The sequence below is a fragment of the Mus pahari genome, chromosome 1 (assembly GCF_900095145.1).
Source record: "Mus pahari chromosome 1, PAHARI_EIJ_v1.1, whole genome shotgun sequence".
In the NCBI taxonomy this organism is placed as follows: Eukaryota; Metazoa; Chordata; class Mammalia; order Rodentia; family Muridae; genus Mus; species Mus pahari.
This window is the reverse complement of record NC_034590.1, coordinates 147,927,976-147,938,593: the sequence shown is the minus strand read 5'-3', so window position 1 is coordinate 147,938,593 and position 10,618 is coordinate 147,927,976. Positions and strand designations below refer to the sequence as shown.

The following is a 10,618-nucleotide window of genomic DNA, read 5'->3' as shown; positions in this document are numbered from 1 at the left end:
AGGGAGGGAGGGAGGGAGGGAGGGAGGGAGGAAGGGAGGGAGGGAGGGAGGAAAACTAAGTTGTTTTACCCACACAATTCTACTCCTACTTTACTTACCTTCTAGGCCTTTTTTTTTTGGAGGTGCTGCATCATCCCTAGCAGCTGCTATAGTAGGTAAAACGCCTACACTCGCCTACACTTCTCAGCTTTTTCAAAAGACAGCCAATTTGACAGGCTTACCTAGCCATTCAATCTCCAGGGAGGAATGGATCCCTCAGCTGTTAGGGAACCCACACCGGGGTAGCCCACACTGGGCTTCCACAGCTTCTCTAACACCACTTAGGTATCAGATGGGAGATAAGCTGTTAAGAGAATGCCTGGCCGGGCATGGTGGCGCACGCCTTTAATCTCAGCACTCGGGAAGCAGAGGCAGGCGGATTTCAGAGTTCGAGGCCAGTCTGGTCTACAGAGTGAGTTCCAGGACAGCCAGGGCTACTCAGAGAAACCCTGTCTCGAAAAAGAAAAAAAAAAAAAAAAGAGAATGCCTGGCCATAAGAAGAAAATTATAACAATTGCTAAGAATTATAAACTTCTGAAGAAATAATCTTAATTGACAAGTGAGAAAGGCTTCTTAAAAAAACCCAAGGAATTATATGCACGCCTACATAAAGGCTCAGTCTAATTCCCATTCAATAAAAGAGTTCTTTGTAGCACCCGTGACATATGAGCATACCAGAACTAAGGTGGTACCCAGACAGAACAGCCAGACGTCTAGACTGGAGTCTATTAAGGTACAGAAGTCTGCTGAACTGTTCAACTAGAGCGATGTATGTATGCACAGACTCCAAGAAGAGTGCTTTGGTGCTAAGTCAAGATTCCACAAGACTGGCTCTTATGAGAAAAAAAAAAAAACAGGCAGTTTTAGCTAGTTGGAACATACTTAGAGTCAACAAATGTACTTGAAAACCTATAGGCACATGAGCTGACAAGCCAAGTTCACAAATCAAAGTATCTGTACAGATAAGAAAGCAAGGGCCAGGCATGCACATGGTACAGATACACAGCAGGCAAAGCACCAATACATAAAATGAACACACATAAGATAAAATAAAAGATTAGGTTGAAATTGAGAATGGAATCAAAGTCCATTTAAACAAAAAACTGAAACAAAGGTGACTGCTATCCACCACACTCTGGCTTTGTCATACTCCATAAGTTTACAGCTCTCTGTTGTGCTTGTGTCCCTGTATCTTCTTAAACGTTCCTAAACCAGAAACTTGTAGATGTGACCTTAAAACAAATAGACTATCCAGGTAGACAGAACCCAATTACACAAATCTCTTACAAGAGGATCTTACACTGGCTGCAAAAGGCAAAGCTGAAGAGACTGGAGTCAACCACAGAACTCAAGAAGGTTAACATGCCTTCTGGGTGGGAGAGAAGACAGGGAGGGGAAGGGGGAACATGATCAGTTATTGGGGGAGGGGGACTGAAGCCGAGGGCCAGCAGAAAGAATAGAAACAGGCAACCATGGGAGGTTGGAGGTGGAGGGACCCTCTAGAATGTACAAGCGACCTGGGAGCTAAGAGATGCTCAGGATTCAAAGGGAGGGACCTTAGATGAAATGCCCTACAGTGGGGAGAGGGAACTTGTAGAGCCTATCTCCAATAGAAAGACAGGCATCAAGTGGAGGGTTGAGGTTGCCATCCTTCAGTCAAAAACTCTGACCCAGAATTGTTCTTGTCTAAAAGAACTGCAGGGACAAAAATAAGAGTCCAAAACTGGGGTCCAGCCCAAGGGGAGGCTCCAAGGCCTGACACTATTACTAATGCTATAATGTGCTTATGGCTGCCTACCACCCCATACCCCACCCCCTGTCCTGAGAGCTCTAATAAGCGGCTGAAAGAGCCAGATGCAGATATTTATACCTAACCAATGGACAGAAGCCAGGAGACCCGTGTGGTTGAATTGGGGAAAGGCTGGAAGAAGCTGAAGAGGGGGGCAAGCCCCATAGGAAGACCAGCAGTCTCAACTAACCTGGACCCCCCCACACACACACACACAACAAGATCTCTCAACCAGGCAGTATATACTAGCTGATATGAGGCCCCCAACACATATACAGCTGAGAACTGCCTGGTCTGGCCTCAATGAGGGAAAAAGCACCTAATGTTTGAGAGACTTAAGGCCCCAGGGAGTGGGGAGGTCTGGTGGGGTAGGGTAGGGGTTGGGGGTGGGGACACCCTCTTGGAGATGGGGAGTGGGGAGGAGGGAGGAAAAATGGGATGAGGAACTGTCAGAGGGCGGACCAAGAGGGGGATAATGACTGGACTATAAAAAAAAAAAGATTAAAGAATAATAATTTTAAAAATGAGAAAGAAGGGGCTGAAGAGATGGCTCAGTGGTTAAGAGTACTGACTGCTCTTCTGAAGGTCCTGAGTTCAAATCCCAGCAACCACATGGTGGCTCACAACCATCCGTAATGAGATCTGACGCCCTCTTCTGGTGTGTCTGAAGTCAGCTACAGTGTACTTAGATATAGTAATAAATAAATCTTTAGACTGGAGCAAGCAGAGGACCTGAATTCAAATTTCCAGCAACCACATAATGTCTCACAACCATCAGTACAGCTACAGTGTACTCATATACATTAAATAAATAAATAAATAAATCTTTTTTTTAAAAAAGAGAAGGAAGCAAAAAGAAAAAAAAAATCAAGAAAAGAACCCTGCTGCTGGCCTTGAAAGAATAGCTTTGATATTATTGAGAACCAGTAAGAAGGCATATGGGAGGGAACTGTATATGTCTATATGACAGTCAGGAAAGGTGTTGGCACAGTAACAAAAATCACTTTTGCCAGCAATCTGAAGGAGGTTGGAAAAGAATATTTGTGCAGAGTCCAGCCCAACCAACATCTTGATTCCAACCTTGCAGGGGTTCTAAGTAGAGAATCTAGCGACACCCACCCCGACTTCTGACCTAAAGAGCTGAGTCAATACCTGAGTGCTCTTTTAAAGCCACGAGATTGTGACAATTCATTATGCAGCAACAGAAGATAAATATAATGAGATTTTGACTACTGTGAGGGTGCAATGAAATGATCTTCTAAACTATAAAAATATCATTATCCAGTCTTCTAAACTATATAAATAAATGTCATTATCCAGTTGACATGTCCAAGTAGAAATCAATATATATGTTGGAACAAATATGTGTGGGTGTAGGTGTAAAATAAATCAAAGGAAGAAAGACATTATTGAAGATAGAGGTTCAGAAATAAAGTTCTATGGATTTAACCTCTAAAACTGTACAGTAGGTCTAATGTTAATATGCATTGCCATAAAGAAAATTTTTGTAAGACTAATTCATCACATAAGTGGTTTGGCTAGTGTATGAGGGCATTCCAAACTTCAAAGATTTGTGTTTTCACAGGGAAAGCTATCCTGAAGAAATGTAAGCAATTTATATTTTCTATGATAAAATAAGCTATACAAAGAAACACTAAATATTTACATAGTTTATTTCTCTTTTGTAATAAAGTTACTCAAAAATGCTAAATAATTAAAGTACATTTTAAGTAGTTTAATACTATAATATACTTTTAGCCAGGACACACAGACTATTACCATTCCTGATGTTAGGGAGAGCAAGATGGGTTGGTGAGCTCCTGTTTTCAGCGGCTTCTTTCTTCTGGGTGACAGTCGAGACAAAGCTGCTGAAGGTGGAAATCTGGCCCTTGGATCCTCTGTCCAAGCCCTAAAGACAAAGTGTTTTAAAGATTTAGATTTTATGTCAGAAAGACGATGTTATACATGCTACTGGCTAAATCATCATAAGCATAAAGAGCCACAGCAATTATCTGTCTACTTACATACTGGTAAGGCTTGCAAGGCGGATGGCAACAGTATACCTACTTGACAGTTATTACGAGTTTAACAGGGTTTACTCATAAAATAATTAACTCTATTTCTTGTACATAGTATATAGTCTGCCAATGTTAACCACTTTAATATTTAAATAATACTGCTTTTATAATCACTAAAACTATAAATTTTGATAATTTATGAGTTATAAGTTGATTTACTAAAGTCTTTACAGTGATTTGATTTAAAAATTCATATAAAAATGATATATCATTTAGTGCTGATTTTTTCCAAAGCATTACAATTAAATTGTAGGTATACCAGGATTTTAAAAAGAGCTAACCATATAGGGATCCTTAGGTATAGACCATAGAACATGCTAAAGAAGAAGCTATCCATTAACATACTTTCCACCTCAACAACTCCAAAAATTCCTAAAACATTTAAATCTGTATTTTGTAAAAATAAAATATAAATTATAAAAAACAAAGTAAAAATTAAGCTCAGTGCTGACTTCAGGCCTTTTCTTAGTTCTTGGATTCTATTTATTTATTTATTTATTTATTTATTTATTTATTTATTTTGGTTTTTCCAGACAGGGTTTCTCTGTATAGCCCTGGCTGTCCTGGAGCTCACTTTGTAGACAGGCTGGTCTCGAACTCAGAAATCTGCCTGCCTCTGCCTCCCGAGTGCTGGGATTAAAGGCGTGCGCCACCACGCCCAGCTAGTTCTTGGATTCTTTTGACCTGATGCTCCAGATCTTGAGACAAGGTCTCTATATATCCCTAGTGGCCTAAAACTTGCTCTATAGCTTAGCGTGGCTTTGATCTGTCTCAGCCTCTCCAATGCTGAGATCATCGATCTACACCACCATAACCCACTTTTCAGTTCCCAGAATCTTGAGAAAAGTAGTTAACTTACTTCTTAATTCACATTGTGTGTACATGGGCATGTACATATGCCCATGTAAATGTGTGCCATGCTGCACAAGTGGAGGTCAGAGGGCAACCTCAGAGAAGCTGCACTCTCCTTCTACCATGTAGATCCTAGTGATTGAACTCAGGTCAGCAATCTCAGTGGCAAGCACCTTTACCCAGTGAGGCATCTTTCCAGCCCAGCATCTCTTTTTAATCTAATGGTAGTTTACTTTCATAGTAAATGAAGAGGTTTGTTTTACTTCTTTATTTAGTCACCAGATTGATTCCATTTACTCTTTTAGAAACAACTCATACATAATATAGCAGATATATTTTTGCTTACCAAATATTCATGTGTTCTCTCCATATTTCCTTCCCTTTTACAGAGTCATCTGATGAACTCTGATAGGCTAGAAGTAGAAATCACATCTATAAGTTCTGGAAAGGAGTGATGACACATTTAAGATTGGTGGGGAAAATCCCAGCTCCTGCTTTTTTCCAGCACTCTAACAATGACAGATACTAAGAGCTGAGGTTCTGGATTGTTCGTGAGCTTGGGTCTAGAGTGATAGGTTATATAAAGCAGACCCACCGGCTATATACACTAACAATAGTAAAACTTTTTAGAGCTTTTAAACACTGGAGTTGGGTTGTGTAACTGAAGCTCATAACGACTCTGTTCCATGTTTTATTTTTCTGTAAAGCCAATCACTTTTGTTAAATCTTGTAATGTATTTAAACTGCTCCAGAGAAAGTAACTGTCCTTATATTGGTCCATTATGCTGCACCAGAGTCCTTACGCATTACAGAGTTTGACATAACTTGTACATAGGCCCTAAATCTACTTGTGTTTTTCTTTTTAAAAGGTTATTAGTATTGGGGGCTGAAGAGATGGCTCAGAAGTTAAAAGAGCACTGACTGCTCTTCCAGAAGTCCTGAGTTCAATTCCCAGCAACCACATGGTGGCTCACAACCATCTGTAATGGAATCCAATGCCCTCTTCTGGTGTCTGAAGACAGCTACAGTGTACTCATAAGTATAAAATAAATAAATCTTTTTAAAAAAAAGGTTATTAATATTAAAAGAGCCTAAAGAAAATGAATTTCAGATACTATACACATAGTACTTAAAAGTGTCTGGATTTAAGTGACTTTTGGAAATCAGCTAATTCCTATTTCAGAGGTAAGGACAGTGGAGTCACTTGAGAGTCATAAAAGTGGGCCGCTAACAAGTAACAGAAGGGTAAAAGCTGGGCTGAGGAGATGGCTCAGCTATACAGTCGACTTAAATTTGATTCTCATGGTAGTACATGCTTTTAATCCTAGCACTGAGGAGGTGGACACAGGCAGGCCTCTGGAATTTGCTGGCCAGACTCCAGATCAGTTGAGAGAGACCATGTCTTAAAAACACAAAGGTGGAAAGTGTAGAAAATGCCTCAAAAGTTGTCCACTGACTTCCACTGCATGTGTATACATGTGCACACATGTACACATTTGAACTTGCACACACATGTGTACCCAAACACACAAAAATATGTACACACATGCACATAGGCTTTGCCCAAAATGAAATCAGACATGAGAATATGAAGGTTATACCTCCACAAGCACACAGATGCAGTTTTCTTATGTGTAGTATCTTTGGCTGCTCATTGACTTTGCTATTGTTATTTGTTTTTGCAGCTCAGTGAATCCCAAGTTAATATTTCTGTTAGATTTAGTGGAGACAACACTGTCTATAAAAGTGCAACGTATCTGGCCTGAGAAGAAGTTGGTAAAGTGTTTGATGTATAAGCATGAGAACTGGAGTTTGTATCCAGACACCCAGGTAATTGGCCAGTCTAGCTAAGTGGTGAGGGGAGACCTTTTCTTAAAAACTAACATGGAGAACAAATGAGGAAATGTAGCAGGAATGGCAGGGCTGCTTCTACACACGAATACACAGACATCAAAAATCTACACCTCATTATGTAACTGAAAATATAGGCTTTTAATAGATATGGGAAAGGAATCAGAAGTCTCCGAATCATAGTCATATATACTAAAGGTTAGAACTACAAAGAATAATTACTCAAATTATTTGTTATAAAAACATACTAGAACAAATCATTCATTGGGTGATTGTATACCCCCTACTACTATATTTGATTCTTTACTATATTAAAACGTTCTTATGATATAGGTATTTGTGGTGGCTACTCTTGGTTACCAACTTGACATGTGGAAAAGAGAAGTTCAACTGAAGTACTGCCTCCATCAGATTGGTCTTTGAGCACATCTATGATGCATTTCCTTGATTGCTAATTAATGCAGGAGGGCTCAGCCTACTGTGAGGAGTACTATCCCTAGGCAGGTGGGACTGAGCTGTACAAGGAAAAGAGCTGAGCACGAGCCTGGGAACAAGCCAGTCAGACAGTTCCTCCATAGTTTCTGCTCCAGGTTCCTTCCTGTCTTGTGTTCCTAACTGGTTTCCACTGACGACGGCTATAAGATAAAACAAACCTTTTCCTCTCCCACCTTGTTTATGGAGTTTAAACAAACCTTTTCCTCTCCCACCTTGTTTATGGAGTTTATCATAGCAACAGCAAAGCAGACTAGAACAATACCTACACTTCACTGTACAGATGAAGAACTTGAAATGCCATTCATTCTCAAGTTCACAGACCATGAGAAACAGTTAAAATTCCACTCTAGTGAGTATCAAATCTATACTTGTAAATCACTATATCACAGAATCTCTAGCTAAAGTAGCCATCAATAGAAGGAGACTTCCAATATCTTAACAATTTGGGGAAGACTTCCAGGTTTTTTCCCTTCTTCCTTCCTTTACCCTGTCTTAATAAAAACAAAGCCTCTAGGAACACTGTTTAGTTTCCTTTGAGATTTTGAAATAATACTAAAATAATTAACTTAGTTAATTGCTATGCAACTGCTAAAGAGAGAAACATAGTGTTGGGAGCTAAATCAACCTAATTCCAAGAAATGAAACCTGAACTGATAGAGTTGAAACAGTGACTAAAAGATGGCAGCCTGGCTAACCAAGGACAAAATGGAAAGCAGTACTTCCAGCCTAAGTCTGATGCACAGTGAGGATGGAGAAACTGTCCAATAAGTTATATGAGAAATAGACAATGTACAACAATGTTTCAAATTTCAAAAAACATCTTGGCATCACCTCTAAGTCAGAGGGCTTATTGAAAGAATATCTTAGGGTGATATATATATATATAGATAGATAGATAGATAGATAGATAGATAGATAGATAGATATAGTTTGTGAGTAACTAGACAAGGAGCCAAGGCTCACTAACAAACATGTTTTATATGATAAATTAATTGGTGTTTTCTAATGGGGCTTTGTATACAGCAATGAACAATATAAGGGTAAAACTGTATGTGAGATACTATAGGAAGTAAAGAATAAGTGATAAAAGAAAGAAAATCCAGAAGAAAGCAGTGTATTAAAAACTAAATGGGAGGGCTAGAGACATGGTTCAGTAGTTAAGAGCACTGACTGCTCTTCCAAAGAACCAGTATTGATTCCCAATACCACGTGGCAGCTTACAACCATCTGCAACTCCAGTTCCAAGGGATCTGACACCCTCTTCTGGTCTCCATGAGTACCAGGCAAACAAACACATGGTGCACAGACATTCATGCATGCATAAAACCTATACATAGAAGATAATTTAAAAGAAAAAGAAAACTAAGAAAGTTATAAAGATTCAAGAATGTGAAACAATAGAGAGTGTGTCTATCCCAATGATTACAAAATCTTCAAACAGATTCAATGGAATGGAATGGCAGAAATCATGTGAATGAACTGACAAATGAATGGGAAACTAGAGAATGAAGGCAGTGACAAGAAATGCCAATAAACTTGGCTAAAGTTAGGGGCTGGTGGGGCTGTGGGGGGATGGAGAGGGAAAAGTTAAAGAATAGTACACCTTCTTAAACGTAAGACTCCAATTGACTTACAGGGTTTTCAGTCATCTTAACTGGAGTTCTACAGTTGAATACTAGAGATGAAGTCTTGGAATGTGGCCAGCCGGCAAACAGTGGGCTGTATGTGTTGAAGAATAGACAGTAGGAGGGTACCCAACCAGCTGTTACAGACTGAAGCACAAAGAACTGGGGGCTGGGGGGGGGCAGGGAATTGAACTTTAACAGCTCATTGAGAGAGAAATACACTCGAAACATTTCAACCTAGCACACTAAGTAATAGAATTCATTCTCTGGGCAGAGATTGCCCAGGAATTTATTAGAAAGTTCAATATTTCAATCAGCAACAGAGTTTTATGTAGTAATTACACTAAATTTTATTTTGCTAATACATAAGGGCCTCCATAGTTTTCTGATCATATAATTATGTAGGTAATATGTAAGATTATAATATTAAATAATCTTTAAAAAGTTAAATACAAAAATATTTAGAATACCTGCTCCACTCGTAATAACGTGTAATCATATATTTGCAAGCTTATTTTCTTTGAATATTTGAATTACCACTTTCAAAATTTACTGAGGAACAGTATCTGAGTCAAATTTCTAATTTCTTAAATCATATTTTTCTTTTATACACCAGAGAAGGGGTATTCAGTTTTCATTAAGTGCCAATTTCTGTTGTATACAAAATTTTAGTACAATTTACTTTGATTATCCTCCATCCTCCAAAACTGCTTTAGAAGATAGACATTTCTGTTTACACTCTAGCACAATATCTGACAGAGGTATAATTGCCTCTGTTCCATCACACAATGCTATAATATGGAAATGTTTCCCCCCATCTCACAGTCTATGATGAGTATAAAAACTACTTTTACAGAAGAATAAATGATTTCCTGAGGTATTCAGTAAAGGCTATTATGTCAAATGAGTAGTGTCTTTATGCTTTAAATTAAAATAAGCAATCCTTAAGATCTCTTGCTTTGTCAATTTCTAAAATAAGCTCTCCTAGTTACCAATCAGGATCATATGAGACATAAGAATTTAAGTGCATTTAGAGTCTGTCAAAGAATTATTTCAGGTCTTGAAACCAGGCAAAAATATGTTCTTTTCCCACAGCTAAGATGCTATATCCAAAGTACTAATTATACAACCTTCCTTTAAAATCTGGAGTCAGCTACTCTTAAGTTGTAAACGTTCTTCCTAAGCTAAACAGCACCAGCACAAAGTAGAATTTTAGTATGAACCATATCTTTTAAAGGATACTAAGAAATAAAGATAACATTCTTTGAAATAATTGTTATTATTGCCTAATTGGCACAAGGTAGTTCACTTTCATCTTAACAAGACTCTAAGCCCAAAATAACATTATTTTCCACTATAAAGGTCACAATGCAATTGATCTAGAGACACCTGATAACTGACCCCCACAGGCATCAGCACTGAAGCACTGAGCTTCAGTGTTCACTGACCATCAGGAAGTAAGATGTCCTCTGAGGTTTATTCATTTGCTTCACAACACACACACACACACACAAGCACTGAAGCTTCAGCAAGATACTTCTTTTAGGCATTATGTTTGTGTGTACATCTGCACATAAGTATGTACAATTATACTAAGAAGAGAACATCAGATCCTCTGGAGCTGGAGTCATAGGAAGTTGTGAGCCATCTGACTTGGATGATGGGAAATGAATTTCAGTCTTCTGGAAGAGCAATAAGTGCTCTTAACCACTGAGCCATCTCTCTAGACTCAAACACTCCTTTTAGAATAAGGTCACCGTGTGGATACTTCATTCCTCCTTAGAATAAGGAACAAAATACCCATGAAAGGATATAAGTACAGAGACAAAATTTAGAGCTAAGATGAAAGGATGGACTATCCAGAGACTACCCCATCTGGGGATCCATCC

General features: G+C 38.8%; 1 protein-coding gene across 5 annotated transcripts in view; it reads right to left on the bottom strand.

Moving 5' to 3' along the window:
- Hectd2 (HECT domain E3 ubiquitin protein ligase 2) overlaps positions 1–10,618 on the bottom strand; it is a 65,222-nt gene that overhangs the window by 46,201 nt on the left and 8,403 nt on the right. For all 5 annotated transcript variants that reach the window (XR_003844384.1, XR_003844385.1, XM_021195634.1 and 2 more), the window contains exon 2: positions 3,608–3,737. Coding sequence is in view for 3 of the 5 variants with exons in the window: in XM_021195634.1 (XP_021051293.1) it covers positions 3,608–3,737 (130 nt within the window). In the remaining 2 variants the exon portion in view is untranslated. The remainder of the gene's footprint in view (positions 1–3,607; positions 3,738–10,618) is intronic.